The sequence below is a fragment of the Cicer arietinum genome, chromosome 4 (assembly GCF_000331145.2).
Source record: "Cicer arietinum cultivar CDC Frontier isolate Library 1 chromosome 4, Cicar.CDCFrontier_v2.0, whole genome shotgun sequence".
In the NCBI taxonomy this organism is placed as follows: Eukaryota; Viridiplantae; Streptophyta; class Magnoliopsida; order Fabales; family Fabaceae; genus Cicer; species Cicer arietinum.
This window is the reverse complement of record NC_021163.2, coordinates 9,077,329-9,098,143: the sequence shown is the minus strand read 5'-3', so window position 1 is coordinate 9,098,143 and position 20,815 is coordinate 9,077,329. Positions and strand designations below refer to the sequence as shown.

General features: G+C 33.5%; 1 protein-coding gene and 1 long non-coding RNA gene across 26 annotated transcripts; one reads left to right on the top strand and one right to left on the bottom strand.

The window, feature by feature from the left end:
- Positions 1-1,645: 1,645 nt before the first annotated feature.
- LOC140920189 (uncharacterized) lies at positions 1,646-16,459 on the top strand. Of its 23 annotated transcripts, none has more exons than XR_012162859.1 (11): positions 1,649-2,152; positions 2,354-2,421; positions 4,223-4,364; positions 5,047-7,057; positions 8,085-8,465; positions 8,641-8,759; positions 8,837-8,900; positions 9,879-9,985; positions 10,068-12,330; positions 14,555-15,046; positions 15,636-16,459. It is a non-coding gene; the product is annotated as an uncharacterized lncRNA (long non-coding RNA). The 23 variants fall into 23 exon arrangements; XR_012162862.1 differs by having other exon boundaries at positions 1,650-2,152; positions 8,670-8,759; XR_012162855.1 differs by having other exon boundaries at positions 8,670-8,900.
- On the bottom strand, positions 4,921-18,211 carry LOC101512940 (transcriptional activator DEMETER-like). 3 transcript variants are annotated; one of them, XM_004496121.4, is made up of 21 exons: positions 18,061-18,211; positions 17,400-17,621; positions 15,651-16,327; positions 13,502-14,983; positions 13,063-13,419; positions 12,227-12,317; positions 10,660-12,094; positions 10,468-10,547; positions 10,229-10,313; positions 10,045-10,136; positions 9,902-9,970; positions 9,772-9,808; positions 9,570-9,652; positions 8,036-8,452; positions 7,398-7,434; positions 7,253-7,310; positions 6,892-7,031; positions 6,724-6,789; positions 6,498-6,612; positions 6,358-6,396; positions 4,921-5,378 (listed from the first exon to the last, which is right to left on the bottom strand). In XM_004496121.4, the coding sequence occupies exons 2-21, from the start codon at positions 17,420-17,422 to the stop codon at positions 5,275-5,277; spliced, it is 5,487 nt and encodes a 1,828-aa protein (XP_004496178.2). In that variant the 5' UTR covers positions 17,423-17,621; positions 18,061-18,211; the 3' UTR covers positions 4,921-5,274. The 3 variants fall into 3 exon arrangements, with proteins under 3 accessions (XP_004496178.2, XP_073224165.1, XP_073224164.1); XM_073368064.1 differs by having other exon boundaries at positions 17,400-17,618; positions 18,061-18,191; XM_073368063.1 differs by lacking the exon at positions 18,061-18,211 and adding an exon at positions 17,711-17,931.
- Positions 18,212-20,815: the final 2,604 nt, after the last annotated feature.

The window sequence follows — 20,815 nt, the reverse complement described above, 5'->3', positions numbered from 1 at the left end:
CTCTTTTCTCTCTATTAGTTATTTTGTTTGGTTGCTCCTTTTTTCTTATTGGTTATTTTGTTTGGTTGCTTTTATTTCTTTATTGGTTTTTTGTTTTGGTTGGTTCTTTCTTTGTTTCTTTTAGATTGATTTGTTTCTTCTCTCTAATGCTTCATCTCGTTTACCATTGCTAATTCTTGGGGTTGATTCTCTCTGTTGGTTTTTTGATATCGGTTAGTTTGCCTTGTTTTGAGCTTTAGTTTTGAATATTGGCTAGTTTGGTTTTATTTGAGTTATATGTTTAAGATTAAAACTTCTGTTTAATCGACAAACTTTAAATGTTGCATGTTAATACATTGCGAATTTAAGGAGAGATGTTAAATAATATATTAGACTTTTAGATGTTAGATAATATGTTATTGAGCATTTTTTATATTTATAATTTAAGGGCAATATCGTTTTATTATGTTTCACTGTATATTCACTATGTAACTCTTTAATTAATAAGATTTGGTATTCTATCACAACTCCAACCATTTTTTTGTTATTTCTCTTATTTATTTGATTCTATATATTGTTAACATAAAAAAAGCTGAACAATCTATCGCTTTCTGTTGCACTACTATAGTCAAAATGGACAAGTGCAAAAAGGCATTATAGATATAGGTGTTTTACTTAGTTTCTAAATACATTTAATAGATGAGAACAACAAAAATATGGATCTAAAAAACAACAGATTGTAAAAAAAAAATAAAAAACTGAACATGCTCAATTATGTCAAATACCACTTTTAAAGAGGTCCACCTTACAACATATAGCCATTGCTTTGAAGACAAACAAGTTGTTAATGTTGAAATTTAAAAAACTCTGAGTTATAAGACCACACTCAAAATGCAATTAAACAACAAAATAGCAAGACCAAAGTTTTGTTTGTCAATGCTGGAAAGTGGTACAGTGCCACATGATCCAAATTTCAAAACCATGCAAAATATTATTCATATAGACGATAAATTATTTTGAATGACAAAAAAATCAATGAACTACTATAAGCTATCAGAAGATGTGTCATATCACAATTGTAAAAGTAAAAACTTTATCAAAAAAGTAGTGTTCTTAGTTGCATTTACTTGTCCAAAATTTGATGCTGATGAAAATTAATCTTTTTTTAGAAAAATACGAATATTTAATTTTACCACTCGAGAGAAAGTAAAGAAAACAAATGTTGAATAGAATTGCAGGTATTCTTGATAAAATTTATCACTTCAATTAGATATTTAATATCTACTACCAACATTTCGCTATTTTCATTAACAAATTAACTACTATAATTTGCTTATATTATAAAAAACTTCAGTTAATAGAGATATTAGTAGAATGTTCCTACTAAAAGACTTAAGTCCTACAAATGTCATAAAAGAAAATTGGTCAAAAGATGAGATAGATATAATTGATATATTTTTTTTAATGTTTTTCTCTAACTGTGTGCAACGCAATATTAATCATAATAGCAACTCTATTTATGAGATGCATTCCCTCACTTTTTATATTTAGATAGAGCAATAATTTTAGAGAAAATAAGATGTGCACTGTCATTATAAAATGATTTCGATGTTTAATAAAATTTATATATTTCGTCAAATTATATGACTTTTATAACAATTTTGGTTATATATCATTATAAAATTAGTTAAGAGAGTATATATCAATTAGATTCCCAGTTTTATGAGTGAATATAAACTCGGCATCCTCACGCAGGATGGTAAACCATAATCCCACGATGGTTGTTTTTCATATTCTCCAAATTCTCTCCGTTTTCTCCTATCACGGAAACGAAGCATGATAGACAGAAATAATTTTGAAAAAAATTAAGGAGGGAAAATAGCAAGTGGCGGCAAGTAACAACAGCAATGGCAGCCAGTAACGACAAATGTTTTCCTTTCTTCTCACTCTTTATATTCCCGATGTCTTCTGCTCTTTTTTAATTCCACGCTCTCTATTCTTCATCCCACGCCTTCCACTTTCAAACCCTAATTTTTTTCATCTCTTCTGTTTCTCCTCCTTCCTCTCTCTCAAATTCTCCCCGGTTTTATTTTTTATTTTCTCGTCACCTTGTTTGGATGCTGCTAGGAAAATCTCTGGAAATAGAAATCGAAGATATCAGACTCAGTTCCCGGTACAGTTAACATTCTTTGCCTTTGTTCATCATCTTTCCACCAAGAGTGTTTTCATGTTGCGTGTCTTTGATTTTAATTTAGTATTTTATGGACTTTCACGATATGACGGCGACTTCGTTAAAATCTGTTTATTGAGAGAAGCGATTTGTGATTAGAATCATTTGTAGAATTTTCTAACTGTCAAGGGGTTCTAATTGCAGATAATCAGGGTTTTTGGACTGTTATTACAGCTGCACTCATGCTTTGATGCAAAGTGTATGATAAAATTGTGAGTTGTAGAACGATGTTATTTTTTATGATTTTATAATTAATTTTTGTCTTTGGTTGCTGAATAGAACTTAATCCTGAGGCAAATGTAGGTCTCTAATGAATGCATCTGAATGTATAAATACTTGCCATTAGCTTTATGGATTCATGCCATTTTTGTGCTAGGTTTCTTATGTTTCATTTAATGTTGTACTGATCTAATGTTTTCCTCATTAGTTAATATTTTAATGTTCTATACTATTGGCCCTTGTCTGTTTAAATAATAGTTAGGGGTGTGTTGGAAAGGAGATGAACTGAATAAGATAAATAAAATAAAGAGTGGCTGATTGGTCTAATTAGGATATGTTGTAACTGACTTAATTTCAAAGTTTGGTTTGATATGGTATTTGAAAATGTCTATGGATATAGGGACCAACACATAAATTTTGTGTTGTGGGGGCAAAATTCACACATGATTTTGTAACACTAAAAATGTTATTAGTGTTACAAAATTATATATGTGAGTTATTTCAAAGGTTTCCTGCTATCAAGTGCGTCTTCCTTGGTTATTCAAATTCTCAAGTTTAAAAATGATACTGATGTTATTTTCCTTCAACTGATAGTTTATATGTATAAGCTGATGCCACCTTCTTTGAAGATACTATAGTCTTAATTTCCTCGATAACACAAGAGTCCGTCTCTTGATTATTGCTAGTTCCCCCTTCTATTTAATTTGGTCCTAACTTGCAAGCCTCATATACATCAGATTTTTTCCTTCAATTCTCTTCTTTCTTATCAATGTTGTCCTTGTCCCGTTCCAATGGAGGAAATTTTCATTGAAGAGACCCATGATTTTATCGCACATTCCAATCCCTCAATCTGGTTCACCCCAATTTGATAAGCCCGTGGACCTGTGAATAGCTCTTGGCAAAGGAATCCGTTGTACTTGAAATCCTAATCTCATTTTATAATTTATTGAGTTATCATTGTCTTAGACTAGGGCTTCTAGTAAATAAGGGTTTGGGCCTAATTCAACTTTACAAGGCCGACTTGTAAGGTGAGAACTGTTCAAACTTTGTAAACACAAGCCATATTTCTTGGCAATGTGGGACAAAATCCACCGCTTCACACCCAACACAATGAAGTTGTTGGAGACTGCAATGAAGGCAACTCAAATGTCACAATTAGGTGGCTAGGGGTAGACCGTAATGAAGACAGAGTTTCCAACACGTCCCCTCACGCTCGGGCCCCAATGAGCCTGACGCATGGACGATGCAGGAAACCCAACAACAAATCTAGGATAGGCTCTGATACCATCTTGTAAGTTAGATTGGGCCTAACTCAACCACACAAAACCGACTTGTAAGTGAGAACTGCTTTATAAACACTACACATGCCATATCTCTAAATCCATCAGTCCTTCACACCCAACACAATGAAGGTGATGGAGGCTGCAATGAAACAAATGTTGCAATTAGGTGGCTAGGGGCAGACCACAATGAAGAAGGAATTTACAACAATAATAATTGAAAATAAATCACACATTAAATAATAATATTTAATCTAAGAAAAAACTTAGAATCAACATATCTTATATATCATATAAATATTAAATAACTTTATACTATATTAGTATTTAGTGTAATTAGTCAATTTAGTAAAACCTTACGATCTTTGTTATGATCATACATTTTGCGATCTTGCAACCCCATCCCCCATCTTAGATAGGGTTTGAATCTTGACAACACTAGTTGAAATAACTCCTTGCTGATGATTTTAGTCTTAAAGTGTTTGAATCAATGTGTAACATTCATGATAACCAGGTAGGTATACATATCAAATCTATTCCAATCTTCTATCAGTTCAATGACCAGACCAAGGACATAGAGATCGATTGCCACTTTATCTATGAGAAGGTTCTTTTGGGTAGATCTTTCATCCTTAGTGAACTCTAATGATTAAAAGGTAATATTTTCACAAAGTCTCTCAGAGGCTCGATGGTATCACACACACACATATGTACTAAGTGGTTGCATATGATATATATGCAGAAACTTGAGGGGAAATGTTAAGATATTACCCTGATTTACTTTCCCTTATTTATGTTATGTAAATATCTTGCGTATAGCTTTTTGATTGTAATTGAAATCAGTCTTCGTCCCAATTTCAAGTGTTATCATTTCAATAGAATTGTTCCAATATCTTAAATATCTCAACATATGTTTTTTACATTCTTGCTGGATTATTTAGACAGATAGCATTTTGTTATAATATTGATTCTGTATGTAAACTGGGTTCCTCATTAACTATGGACTTGCACTTCTCAGAAAATCTTTAGTTTTCAAGATGACCACGTGGCCTATGTCTTTAGTGATAAATCTTCGCATAGTAAATATCTCCGTTGAGTGTTAGCTTGCTATTTATATGGGAGCTACATTTAATGTTCTGCTGCTTGTGATATTTTCTATCAACTTTCTATGTATTTTGTGAAAAAATAATCAATCCACTTGACATTCTAGGATTGATTTCTCATTTCTGCAATTTCTGTTCACTGTCAATGAACAATTCTATTGATTGTAATGCAATAATTACAATTGTTGGTATAATTTCAGCATGTTTTTAACAAATCGCTGTTGTGCTTGAATAGAAATGATATACAGGTCAATACCACTAGTTGCAGGATTTCACATCCCGAACAGAAACACCTAGTACGTTTTTCATTACTTGCTGCATACTTAGAAGAAGAATATTTGAATATACAAAAGTATGCTAGTTGTTGATCTCCTGTCACTTCCGCGGCAATTCCATCTGGTCTTGGAGCAGTTTGATCTTCAATATTAGCAAATTTCTTAGTACATGTCCCATTTTCTTGTTTTCATTTTTTTGTCTTTGCAAGTTTACTTTCTGTAAAATGCAATCTGGCAAAAAGAGGACGAGGTGCACGTTTTTGTTGATCAAATCCCCTAACACAAACAAATCCTGAAATGAAGTATCAAAATGTTAATAGGCATTATAAGTTTGATAATTGATATTTCGTAGCTGCATATGGGAACTACACTTATTGTAAAGTGTGCAATGGTACTTGTGATGTTTTCACTTTTCAGGGAACTATTGGCCGACTAGTCTAACATTTAGTCTTTCAAGAATAATGCACACACATTTGGATTTATATTTTGATTGGAGAGGTTTGTTGTATACTTTTGGAATTGTTCTGTTGGTGTAGGTGATGGTTTAACGTGCCATGTTGAAGAACATGGCCTGAAAAAAGGAGCTGAGACTAAAAGCAGAGATGAAACATGCTTTTGGCAACCAAAAAATATTCACCAAGGGACAGTGGATCCATTGGGTTTCACGGGTTAATTATAATAATAATAATAATAACAACACCAATAAAGATAAGCCCAAATTACTCAAATTACATGATAATAATATAGATGGGAAATAATAAGCCGATAACTTATATATATATATATATATATATATATATATATAATCAGTTATAACATGCCTGTTATGTGTCAGACTCCTGGACCTTATGTAATTTATACTGGCATTATAAATATACAACAATTACTTATGAGGTATGATCGATATTTGTCCTTTTCCTTATTGATATTTGACATGGGTATAATTTATGAAAATTTTGCTAAACCTGAAGTTGCTTTAGGCCTTCTTTTATTTTTGCCTCTGATGAATTGGCACAAATGCAAATTTGGTTGTTAATTGGAAGGAGTACTACTGGTGTATTACTTTTTTTTAGTGTACTTGTATCCCTCTTTTTACTTGTGTGAAGTATGCAAAGTCCCAATTAACAGAGTTAATTTTTGAAATGAAATTCAGTAGATTGTGTATTTCCTTTGAGGCAACCAATTGAAATGGTTTATTCTTTCCTCTGTTATTTAAATTTTGTAGTGATAAGAGAAGAAATAAAACAAATATTTCAAGATAGTCTGCATACCTCTCCAAAAGCAATGCTGAATTTCTGGGGTTGAGAGACCTAGTAGACAGAAGAGTTTTTAGAGAGTACTTTTATCTTCTCGGACAAACTGGATTAGAATAGATATTAGAAGATGAGCATATGGAGTTTTTTTTCCCTACCTTTGAAAATTGATGATACAGAGGTCCCAAAGTATACTGTCCTCCTTGGCAAATTCCATATCCATTCCCTAGGGATATCTATGGGTTCAATGCTGGATGCGTGGTCCGCAAATAACTTCATGATAAAGAAAAGGTTATATAGACCTTGGCGGTGAATATTGAAATTGAAAATAAGGGTAGATTTGCTAAGGTGGCTGAACAGTAACAAAACCTAGATTACACTTACCTCATTAACTTGAAAGTAAGTACCGTTGAGTGGAAAGCTTCCCCTTGTTGCTGTCCGACACGGTATCTATATATGGGACAATATTTGTGAAAGTTATTAAAACAATATAAAGCTAGAACATAAACATATAGCGCGTCTTTCATCTGGTTGTCTGTATCAAAGCATTACCAGCAGTGTTCCTCTCACAATTTGTGAATTAGCTTCTCTAATGCTGTTGCATGAAAAACATGTCTTGTCATTGCACAGGTTGGTTGAGTCTTGCAATCCACACTTCCTTTGTGGTGGTTCAATGGAATTCGCAGTCTCACCTAGTATTGAAATGTCATAAATACGGGTGCGAACATATTATCAGACTTTATCATAGCATCTACTTAGTAACAATCTTGCCAATACTGCATGTTTGCTTTTCAGTCTGTCTGTTTTAGATGTATTTGTGCATAGATTTTAGTACAGGGGTAGCTTTTGGAGACTATTGCTTGCATATATCAATTATTATTAACTGAGATTATTTCAAGTATCATTTGCTAACCTGGTGACCATATTGCAAGAAGATATGGACTTGGGTCATCAGGTTCCCGCTTATCCATCTGTAAATTTTAGTAAACAAACAAATAAAAATAAAATCTCCCAAGCTGATAACTGCGTGCTTGAGTACAAAGAAAGGAATAACTGACCTTTTCCAACAGAGGGTGTGAATCTGGAAGTTCATATCTGCATCAATCAGGGGATGTTAGAAAGCATAATTTAGATTTCCATTCAAAAAATAGACGTTGTATGGTGTAGAGTCAAGGAATTTGCATCGAGTATACTTATGACAATGACTATAGTGATGTCATTTAGAAAAAGTCTTCTAGAATTGTTCATCTGAGTCTTAAAATTAGAGAGATTGGACACACCTTATCATTTGGACTTACATTTTGAGAATGAATATCCAAATGCTTAATCCAAAAAATTAAGAAATCATCCTTACGAAGGTAAAGATAAAATTATATTCAGAACTTGCAATCCCATGGATGATGACTTAGTTGCTGCATTTTAGGATGCTCAACTTACAAATGCCACTTATAGGTTGTTCAACTTGAAATTAACTCAATCCAAATTAAAATCAGAGTTAATTTTTGTAGGTCACTTATGACAGAAAAAGAAAACTATTCAAGTGCATGTTTGGTTTCCCGGTGGGATTAACAAAATTACAGTGAGCCACCATGATTTGTCCATTCCCACGCGAAATCAAATACGCACTAAATTTTTTAGTTAGATATGTGTTTTCATGGGATGATTTTTTGCTGCTGCAAGCAGTGCCAGTACTCACACTTGGTGTTCTGTTCTTAGCCGGCTCACATTCTTCAGTTTTGCTGTAGGGATAGAAGCAGATTGCGGATTCCAGGCAACAAGGGCCTTTGACTGGTCACCTTCATGTTCTTGCATGTGGTTCTGTAAACTCTTTGCGAACACTTCAAGATTGACATTGATAGTAGGAATTTCATCAGGATCCTCCCAAAAGAAGTCCTCAATGTCGCTTTCTAATGCCTCTGGACTCTGTTCCGGTGTTGCTGGTTCTTCAATGATTGGCTCACACTGCCTGCTTTGAATACCTGTTTCTCCGCTCATGTTCCCAGTGAGAGGTAGGATCACCGGGTTCAAATTTGGAAGATTTCTCTCATCTGAAGTGGGAACAGGCATGCTCACAATGCGCTTCTCTTCTGGTCCTGGCAAGGCAAGTCGCGCACTGTAATGAAAGGGTTAGTCAGCCTATAAAAATATAATAAGTCCCTTTGTGCGATTGATACTAGAACAACATAGTTGATAGAAAGAACTCATATTTTCTTGATTTATCTGATTGCTTTCTTGAATGATTGGTTTATCATCATTCTTCTGTTATAATATGAGAAATTGCAGCATTATGCTTTTCAATAGGTTTTCATTAATTGTTATCAAGAGTGCAGAGGTGTTGTTGGGTTGCACTTGGTTTTTTCAATAGCACTTGGTTTTTTGAAACTGGCTGCACCAATATCACCACATCGCTTTTCCCCACCGTATGTATTTTCTTTCGGTTTTTTTTTCCTTCGCATTTTGCAGTTATTCAGTTCAGATGTAACATGAATGAAAACAGGATATCTAAGCAGTTATGAATCATGATTCATTTCCGTCGAGGGACATTCGCCACAAATTAATAGGTGAATACAACATTAAATCTGTCATAAATTTCCAAATTATTACGCCTGTCCCTCTCTGGAACTTGTTACTAATAACCAAAGCTTATAGTAATGTAAATGTAATCATGACAAAAAGCATGAAAAATATGAAGTAGCAGGGAACTGAAAACACTGTTAGGAAGAAAAGAAGTTGATCAACAGACTCAGAAAATACATGTAAATAACTAGCGGCTAAAGGATGCATCAATGAAGTCTTGAGTAAGAATGGTGGGGATGTTGGAGAGGGGTTTGAGTAATTTGTTAAAAGTTTAACCTGTTTAGATGTTGATCTGCGTGAAAATATACGAAATATGTAATTTGACAGCTAATCTTTCTTTCAAACTCTTCCATTGGACCTGCAAACTTATTAAATATTTGGATCCTATCCAAAGTCAAACTAGAATATAACCGAGCCTTTAGTTTCATTTGTCCTTTTTTCGATTTCTTTGGTTTTGGCTTATTTCATTTAACTGACATGGTTACTTTATTCTATTAAATTAGTTATGGCTTTAAAGTTTCAGTTGTAATTTTAAAGACTTTTGTGACTTTATTATTTTGTTTGAAGAATATGAATGGCTTGATATATAGCTTCACATGCATTTTACATTAAGTTGACGGTAGTGTATAATGCAATGGACACACTCTGCTAACCTTGCAAAAGCACTGGCAAAATGTCTGCACTCTGCTCGCATTGGGCATGCATTGCAATTTGGTTTTTTCTTTGTGCAGAAAACCTACATATTTGAAATATGAATTAATTTTAACCTCATATCTCAAGGTTGTGAAGCAAAGCTAGTTACAAAACTATGTTTTCATCAATACTATATTAAATGCAGAATGAAATTATGCATACCTTTCCAAATGTAATCATCTGGTAGTGTAGCTCATACCTGCATTCATGTTATATATCTCTTAGTTACAGATTCAGCTATAATAGTAAAACAGTTTTTTTTTTAGCAGATTTTAGGGAGTTATGATATTACAAGGTTCTTTGATCAAGTTTGCACAATCTTGGCCAAAGATACTTTTGAATAGACTCCAGCACTGGATACCTGCATGGCACAGTGGTTAGTAGTCTCTATCGGTGATATGTTTATCTTCATATTGGTTGTCATAAGATACTTACAATTCAAGGAGGTGTATTTGTAGTTTTTCAGGAAGTGGCTGGAGAGGGACCCATCCAAGTCTAACGGCTATCCTTCCAACATTGGTGTCAACCTTCAAGGCATGATCATAGAAAAGTGTTATTGCAAGGCTTTTTAGTGATTTGCATGTTAGTAAGCAGGAAATGAATTTCAAATGAGCCTTACTGGGAAAGCAAGATGATGAAGTGTTAGAAGCCGTACACATTCAACACTTTTTAACCCCAATCCTCTCATGCTTAGTAGATAGTCCCTGCATTTGATGTTGTATATGGAAACCAGTAGAAAAGACATGGTTAGTTTGCATTATATTCTGTTATTTAGGGTCAATGTCTGCTAAATAGAAACTTTCTTAAAGATAGGGTTTCAGGACATTGGTTAAGGTGATAGAAGATATTGGCACGTACTTTGTTTTATCAGGGGGGACATGTCTTAACCATTCAAGGTCAATGCTTCCATGTTCTTTCACCAATCTGTTCAGGAATTCCTGAAATACCATATAACTCCTTTGTCTAAGCATATTTCATTTTTGTTAAATTTCAATGTTCTTAAACAAAATATAAAAACTCTGCTCTACAAACTTGAGTGGTTGTGCATACCTTGATTCGTTCTGCTAGCATGTTGTTCATCCCTCTTTCTTTGATAGCATCAGATATCTCTTTAACAGAGGCACATCTTATTGCTTCATAGTCCAGCGAATCCATTGTATCTGTGCTTCTTTCTATCTTTGCACCTTTTTCGTGTACCTCCTTCCTTAGTTTGTCCCAGTCATCTTCATGCTTTTTTTTGGTCTCAGGTTTTGTTTTCCTTGCTTTTCGAACCTCAAGTTTGCCCTCTTTGTCTTTTTGGCCTGGAGAATAAACTTGCTTCTCTGCCATAGGTTCAGCCTGACCATTATCTGAGCATACTTGCCTGGTTTCTGTGGGTATGATTTTTTCACTGTCAAAAACTTCTTCTGCATGCTCAAGTATATTGATGTGATCGTTCTTTGCATGATCTTTCCCTCTGCCCAATATGTGAGAAGTATTTGATGATTCTGTATACGTCCCGCCCTCCGATCGTAAGGTTTTCTGACCCACAAGATGATGGTTAGGTGAAGGTTGATTATAATTTGTATCAGATCTAGATTGAGAAGTATCTCCTACAAGGACTGAACGCTTGCTCAATGGTACATAAAGGTTCATAGTTGGTAACTCAGGAAACCCTAATGGAACATTTCCATGCTGCATCTCAGTAGGTTTATCCATACTATCTCCTACTCCCTTGATGCCAAATCTCCTATTATTCTTGTCTTGATATTCGTTGTGTATGGAAACAGTTTCAGGCCAAGATAAGTCCTCACCATTCATTTGAAAAGTGTTCAACCCTTGTATGTATGAGTAATATGATGCATAGTCTGTTGAAGGAGCTACAGGTAGGTGTTGCTTTTGTGGATAATCAAAGCTGCATGGATGACCAGATGCTGAATGGAAACTGTGACTATCATTTCTTCCTACTCTAGAACTTTGCTTCACATGTTGCTGCAGCTTTCCATTGGTTTTCTCTTCAAACAGTGATACTCCATTTACACTATGGTAAAATTCCTGAAACATAGTGGTCTTTCCTGCCAGTAAAGAATTGGTTGAAGTAAAGAACTGAGCCTTGCTGGGCTCACACCCTCTGTTGCGTCCTTCTGACTCTGAATTGGATCCTGAAGAGGATCTAATTCTGGTGTCTTGAGTAACTGAGGAATCAAGAGAATCTTGTGATGATAAGAATTCTTCCTCTGAGATATGATTATTTGGCTTTATTAAGCTCTCATTTATCCTTGAGGTTTCACTGTCTCTCCAAAGCTCTCCTGTATGATGGGGCATCTCAAAGTCAATATAGTAGGTTGGTTGATTCAATGTTCCTCTTGCATATGATCCTATTGTATCAGCTGGATTTACTATGCAGAGTTGTGGCTCTTCAACCAAGGTGTCTGTGACATCATATGTTCTCTGGCTGCTTTTTGATTTAAGAGGAAACCTTGCCGCTAGAGACATAAAGGCAGAGCTGCAAATAGAGGAATGAAACATGATGTTTTTGTGGTGTTTGCACATCATCTTGTACTAGCATTGGCAATTTTGGCAAAACATCCCGAGTGGTGAAAAGTGGAAAAAACCTAATGCTAATGTATGAGCTTACCTTGAAAGATGATCTGAAACATTCTGAGTGAGAAAAACACCTATCACCGAGTCAACCACAGATCCTTTCCACTTTGAAAAGCGTCTATCTCCTGCATAGTAGAGGTATATTTGATTTACATGTATATGTTGACAAATGAACAATTTTGCAATTGAATAATTTCAATATATCACTGGCTTTTGTTTTTGTTGTTGATTTTAATCCTATTTGAATGTCAAAGGGATGCTAATTAAATATAAAGAATTTATTGTCAATTTAGTTGTGTGTCTTTACGGTAGGGCTTTGGGGAAGGGGAGAGAAAGAGAGGAGAGTCTCTCACCTTGTTTGGTAGTGTTTATGACTAATATTTTCTTTATTTTGAGAGTATTATAAAGAAGGATTTGAGAAATTTTTCAAAGCTCTCCAAATTTTTTCAAATTCATTCCCCAATTCCTTTTTATAGGCCCCCCTAATTTTAGTTCTATGGAGAAAAGTAAACCCCCGTGCAAGGTGGGGGACTATCCTCCCTTTTCCCTCAATCAGTGCTTCCCAACTCCCAAACAAACCCTTAGAGTTCACATTAGTTTTATTAGATACTTGTGCTTGTGCTGGTAGTGCTAATACTTGACCTATTATTTGTAAGAGAATTACGGTATTGTATCACATTTATCATTTCATATGTTCAGTACACTATTGGTAACTTCTCTCTTCCCTTCCAAAGCCTATAATTCCAACAGATTCAAATGCATATATGAATAACATTGTAATGACAAGTTAAGCGTCAAACATCATAAATTGAAGAAAACCAGAGGCATATTATCAGCAAGTTTTGGGGCTATGGATCTGATGTTTTGTACCTTGAACAAGATGCATCCGTGCAATGAAGGAATCAGCTCGTCCACGAAATACATTTCTTTCCTTTTCCCACCACTTCTCCTTTTCCTCGTCAGTTCCTTCAAGGTCTTCACTTCCTTCCTTCCCCATCAACAGTTTCCAGGTTCTCTCTGTTTCCGGATCAAGGTCTACTTTTGGTCTTGGTTTATGTTTCTTGGCAAATTCAAATTCCTGGTAGGGTACAATAGAACCATCTCCCTTATATGGGATAAGTGCCTTTTGTCCTTCCATCTCTGATGTGTTGCCCTCATTGAGGTTGAGACCATTCAGCTGGCAAATTATGTTGTCTATCAGGGTGGAATATATCGGGTGTGGTTCTCCTGAAAATAAAGAAACAAATACTGAATTATCATTATTTGTTTACCGAAAAGTCCTTTCCTTTATCAAACTGACATGCATTACCTGAAATAGCAAAGAAATCATGAGTGCTGCCTCCACTGTTTTGCTGCTTTACGAATCTGCTGTTTTCAATACAGTAGTTTGGCATTTCTTCGTTACAGTGTGATTGAAACCCTTTTTTTTCTTCTTTTCTTACTTTCTGCAAACTATCTTTGGAAATTTTTTTGGTGGAAGATCCTCTGCGGGCTTTTGCAGGGATTTTATTTTGAGTTCTTTTCCTTTTATTTTTTTCTAAGAGACCTTTAGAAAGATCTGCATCTTTGAAGTTTCCATCCACTTGTAAAATCTCTTGGCACAAGGAAGTACCAAGTGGATTTCTGGATGAGTAATGTTGGTTCTCAGCGCTGTTGGAATATTTTCTCTTGGAACCCTTTGCTTCAATGGAATTGGAGAGAATGCTAGGGGACTGAAACGTATTTTTACAAATCAGTTCCCCTGTCTCCTGGGAGTTTTCAAAACATATTTCTGATTGAAAGAGAGTGTTTCCAATTTCATTTGCATTAATGTATTGCAGCATGCATCCACTATTTCTTTCCTGCCATAAACTAGAATTTCCTTGAGCTGGACCTTTCTCAGAGTCCTGAAATTTTTCTCTCTGCTCTTCTTCTGTAGTATCTGACAAGGTTATGGTTGATTCCCTTTCTGACAAGAAAGTATTTGTTACCTTTCCTTTCAATAGATGTGTAATATCATCCGTGTTCCTGGGTCTTTGGTTTTCTACTGCAAGTTCATCCTGCTGATTGATCGTCAAAGCTGAGTTTGTATCGTACTTTATATTTGCTCCACTATGCATCTCTTTAACCTTGTATTCTGCAGTGGTATTAAAAGCATTCTCATTTATATGGTAGATCTCTTGCTGAAAAACCATGCTGCTCTGGCTTTCATATCTACTATTTTCCAAGTCAAAATTTAGAGCTTTCCTGCAGGATTTTGTAGTTGCAGCAGTTGAATCACACATTTCTTTTACAACATCTGCCTTTGGTGTTGCTGCAGTTTTTGGGACATTCTTCCTTTTTCTGCGTGGATTTTCCTTAACCTGATTCTCTTGACTTGCAGGGTTGGTATTTCTTTTGGGCTTGGCTACTGCAATTACCTTTGGCCTATGCTTTCTGCGCCTAGGTACTTTCTGCTCTGGAGTCTTGTTCAGGTCAAAAATCTCGTCACTTGCCCTGTCAGAAATGTTGCTGACAGAACCCTTTTGATCCCCATGTGTTGGAGAAACTATTGCAGATGAAGAATCTACAATTTGCTGTAGAAGCCCATCACAATATTCTTGGATTTCATTCTCTGTGCATGAAACAATGTCTTTCTCATGACTTGTGCTTTCAGCTATTGTGTAATCAGGCATTGGACAGATCTGGTTTTCCAAAAACTTGAGCTGATCCGTTGTTTTTGGTATTGATTGGAGGGAGTTGGTGAAACTGGTGGTGGCATCAGCTTCTCCAATTGGCACATAGTTCAGATAATGCTCAGGGTGAGAATCACCTGTAAAAGCAGTTTTTGTCATTCACTGAATTGTCGCTGAAAGCTTATAAGGGATGCAAGAAGGTATTGTTTAAACAGCAAAGAAAAAGGATCATTGTGTTTGTAAGATCACAATCTTTATCATAGTTTCTCATTGTTGCTTACCATTTAACTCGGTGGATAACATTTCCATGACTTCGTAAAGAAATTAATAAAATAAATGATAAAACTATTGTCCGCATTCATGATCAATGTTTATAACTTCATGGTTTTTGTCTTAATAATTGAAAGAATAATTAATCTCATCATTGTGATGAAAATCAAAATTTATTTTGGTTACTGTGAATGCCAAATTGTACTGAAACTAGTTTTTTTTTCTTTGCTCCCTCATTCATTGCATTACTGCATAAGTTCAATTATTGGCATTACAGTAGAAATGTATTTACCTTGAATTGTTATGTTCTGGGTCATAAAATTTCCATAGAGATATAGTTTATTATCAATTTGTGTATTAATTTGGTGACAATAATACCTGTAAGTTTGTGTGGCTAGATATAACATGCAATTGAACAGTTTAGCATGTTTCTGATTCAGTTGCCCAAACATCTCAATTAAAATAATAACACTGGAAAGGCATTGTAACCACTAATTTATATCTGAATTTGAATTACAGAATAAAAGAAGTTACCATAGTATACTCCAGAGAAGATGTCCTTCAGTTGGTTTGAGACTGAGCAGTGAATATCATTGTTGAGCAAGTTGTCTGTGTTGCTGCCACTAAATTCAGAATTCCTATTCGGAATGAGAAGTCTATTTGCTTCCTTATACACCATATCTGAAGCTGCATAGGAATAACTCATATCACTGCTAGCCTGAGGGTAAAATCTTGGTAGCAGTGGGTTTCTTGCTGCCACATTGATGCTTGTATCCAAATTCCTGTTAGCAGTAGCAATATTAGTTGCATTCTTCTTTAGCAGTAGTTCCAATGTATTACTGTTCAATCCATTGCTCTCGTAGTGCTGTGTTCGAGCATAGGAGCCTGCAATGTGATCTATAACACTGCTTCTGTGGACTGAGTTGCCACCAAAATTATTGTTTTCTCCACTTTGACCTGTTTGTCTTAACAGATGGAGATTCTGATATGGTCCATTGTAATGAAGTCGCATCTCATTCGTGTAGTCGCATCCAGGTACAGGAAATTCTTGATAATTTGCTCTTCGCATTTCGTTTGCTGTCCAGTCTGGTACTGTATTAGATCTTATTTGAACGAGCTTCTCAGGGGTGATGGGTACCCATGTATTGTTCATTTGAAATTGTTTCCCATTTTGACCCAAAAGCTGTTCTCCGAAGTTCATTATTGAAATCCTGTTAGTTAGAATTGATATTACTATCTTGGTTTCACTTGTATCCGTGGAAATTTTGGGGGAGAATATTAATATATGATAGATGTCTTACAAAACATTAGCCTGATATCTATATGCTAATATTGTATCTCAAGTATTGGTGTACTACTATATGATGTCTCATTATATGGAGACAACAGACAAACACATACGGATGGAATGTCCAGGAAAATAGTGTACGACAGAAATATCCATCAAGCATTAAAAAAAACTATGAAATTCATTTTGTCAAAAATGCTCACGAAACAATACATGTAAGACTTTGAATCCTCATTTCAAAACATTATAAAATTGTTTATCCTATGTATCTAGGTGCTTACTTAGCAACTTTAGTATTTTGGAGTACAGTATGAAAGAAGAGCTATGCTTATCTTTAAAGAGGTAGCTTAAAAGAAACTGTTTGAACTTCAGTCTTGAATGAAAAAGCTATATATTTGTTTACAAGTGCATGCCTTTCATCCTGAGCTATGTGCAATACCAGATCATGCATGCCAATAATTGGCAGATGACAACTTCATGCTACATTTTAATTAAAATCTGTAGGCAATACTAGTAGAAATAAAACGTTGCATGTAAAAGAATCAAGAAGGATTGAGAAAGGACAAGAATAACAGGCACAGAGAAAAGGATAAATTGAGAGCGGTGTGATGGGATGATGCATCTTCTGATGCGTTGGCAGTCCTAAAGCGATTTCGGTTTTAAAGTTCTTTAATCTGTACATGATTATCAAGTGATACCTTCAATACTAAACCAATCTCTTATCTACTCAAAACCATCTATCTATTTAAAATAAACTATCTACATTTCATGCCTAAACAACATTCATCAGCTATTAATTTATCATGTTACCAGTTCATATTATTTTTTTATTCCTAAATTTATTCTGAACAGACTATCAACTCAACATGGTTAATATATGAAAGAAAATATCAATCAATAATCACAATGACAAGTTAAGTATTCAGATTTTGGAAATCAATAGCTTTTGATGTATCTAATCAAAGACAAAGGAGAAATTCAGCAGAGAATCTCACCTGCTGTTTTGTTGTTCACTCATTTGAAGAAATTTCTAAACATAGATTATCTGAATGGTGCTAAGTTGTACGTCTTAGGAGTATTGCAGAGTCTACTTTACCTCAGTTGAAATTTTGCACTGAAATGATCAAAATCCCAACCCAAAGAACTCATTGACCTTTCTGTTTTACCCCATTGTTTAAACCAATCGAATACGCCAAAATCACTTTAACACTTAGCTACTGCAACATTACAAAGCAAGAATAAAAGTATTGAAAAGAATAAAAATAGAAACACTTAACACGCTTCTAGCATGAAATATTGGATGGACCTGCTTTCATTGCTGAAATGAATGACTTGGACATGGAAATGTTGAATAAAAGTATAAGTGAAAGAAGCATATAATTCCTTATGGGTGGTTATGAATCTGACTAATATTTTGTGAATTAAAATCTGATTTAAATATATGAGATTTTGTCACAATGGAGAGGATTATAAACAATCATCAGAATCTGTGAAATGAAATGAAGGATACTTACTACACGTAAAAATAATAAAGAAGAAAACATGTATGGATTTTATTCATTCATTCACTGTAATGCTAATTAAGTGAAACATGAATATGAAATGGTAAAAATGGTATTAGTAAAAATAATAATACTATTTAGTAACTAAGCTCACCGATCTGTGTTAGCGGTAATTACCCGCAGGCACTGAACGCCTCACAAGACACAGTATAGTCAATGCAGGAATCAAAACAGAGTAAGTTAGAGAGAGAGAGAGAGGGAAGATGAGTGAGAAAAATAAAAGAAAATGATACACATATAAATAAATATAAGTAAACAACCCTTCTTTGTATAAAAGAATTTAATTTAATTGAACACTCAAACTCTTAATTAAATGCTTTCATCTTTTCCTCCTCTAATACCTTTTTGCTTTTGCTTTTGTTTTTTTTTATTCTATTTTACTTTTACCTATTAATAACTTTACGAAATAGAGAATCAACTTGTCTCTACCCTTTCAGGACTTATTTTATACAACATTTACATCTTATATGAATTCTAGTTATTGCTGTATTAATTTTTTGGTCATTGGTTAAAAAAATCTAAGCTGCGTGTGGATGTTATTACACTCGCAATATGATATATTAGGTGAATATTCATGGTTATAATTTGTAATTTTATTGCCCGATTGTTTTACCTTTCTATATGATATTATATGCTGGCAACACATCAAACAGTAAATTTTACATCTATCTTTCAGTGTTGTTTAAAGTAATAATATTTTTTTGATAGGCTAAAGTAATAGTAGTATGTGCATTGAGCAACATATTTTCGATTTTATTAATAGTGTTATTGATATGTCTTTTGTTTTTTAATGTCATGTAACTCATGCTCTTAATACTTAATATAACCCTCTTTATAACTAAATAAAAATATTATATAATATTAACTGATTATTAAGATGGATAAATAAAATATATTTTTTATGTTTATTGTTTAATTGTTTTTAATTAATATTCAATTGATTGTTTTCCCTATTTACCTGATTATGAGTTTCATTTTGGTCACCGCCTTCAATTTTTTATTAGGATTTTCTTACCACAGCAACCTTCCACTTTTTTCTCCATTTTGAAATATGATCTGCTCCATAGAAAGTTAATCTTAAAAGTAATTTTTTATTTTCTACCCAATCCAAATTTGTATTATGTTTTGGTTTAGGGAAATACATATGTTGTGACCTATTATTGTTCATGAAATAGCGTTCACAATTAAATTAGAAGCTAAACATATTTTTTTATTACTATAATCTATTATTTACAAAATATATTTACATTTAATATCTAATGCATCTTAAAACAATTATTTTATATGGAAGAAATATGTGAGGAATTAAAAAAAAAAATCTATTTATTTGATCAAATTAGTTATGTAAAATTATTTTTTATAATTTTTTTTAATAATAAATATCAATGATAGTTTGAATTTAAATATATTTTGCATTTGATTTCAAAATTGTTTTAACAAACTAATATTTTTATTTAAAAGTTTTTAAATATAGGATAATTTCATCCACTAATGGAATTGAATACTAAAAAAAGACACTAATTGGAAAATGAATCTGTACCCTATTTTTTAATTTTGGAATGGTATGTAGCAAAAATAAACTCTAACTCTTTTTTTTTTTTTTTAATGAAAATAGACCAAGTATTACTATTCCTCTTATGCATGGGTTGCTTTACCTGCTTAACTGCATAAAAAAGGCAAAAAAGTTTTCGACTTTTAATTAAGGCAAATATCAATAAAGAAAGTGAATGAATCTCATAAAGTCTTATCACCATTTAATAGACAATGAAATTAACATTGCGAGTACAGTGATAACTATTCCAGTGTTTTAAGAAGTATGATACACACAAACAACAAAATCATGCCCGAAGTATTTAAAATAAGAGGAACATTATAAGAACACAAAAAATATAAAATGAGATATAAACATAGTACCATATAAAATACAGTAGATATTATATTTTGTTCTTCATAAAATGTCAAATTATTAAGTTTATGTCTTATTTTACATTAAATTTTGTATTCCAATAATATTACTTTTAAATCAAATTAGAATACTTTTCAGAGTTCTAGAATCTAAAATATGAAAAGACATATATTAATAAAGTTAACAGGGGCATTAAAGAACTAAATATAGAAAAAGTTAACTAAAAATATATTAAAATTTATATTTTCAACTTTTTGTATTGATATTAGAATCCTCCCTAAACTAAATTTAATTAGAACTAGTTTGAGATTATTAGTATAGGTTTCTATTTCTATTTTCATTGTTGTTGAAAAGTTAAAACCCTATTTTTGTAATGTAAAACATTTAGATATTAGTTGATATTTACATTAGACTACGTGCAATGTGCATTACGTTAACGTGGCCCCAATAACTGAAGTTTTTTGCATAGACTTTCTTTGTAGTGAGCCGTGTGTATAGGGATAGAATAAATGAATGGGCATCCATCATTAATATTTGAACAAAACTTTTGAATTCAATGAAAAACTAATGACCACTTTTAGTTGGACCATACTATTTGGGGCTTACACATATGAGTCCACTTCATAATTTTTTGGAAATCTATGCTTGCAAACTATTAACCATTTAAGTGTTGACATTAAATTTGACAAAAACACGAAATACATTTATTAATATTGTTGTGAAGTTTTTATTTTTATAAAATGGTTTCATGATACAAATTAAATTATCAAAACAGGTTGAACAACGTAAAGCTAAATAGTTTTTATCAATTGATTCCTCATTTGGTCTTTAACCCTTGTGTTAAGGATGTTTTTGTGCCCTAACAATGTAACAATGTCATTACTGCTCAGATGAGTTTTGAACAAACACCAAGTGGAGCTAGAGCTACAAACCCATGTCTAGG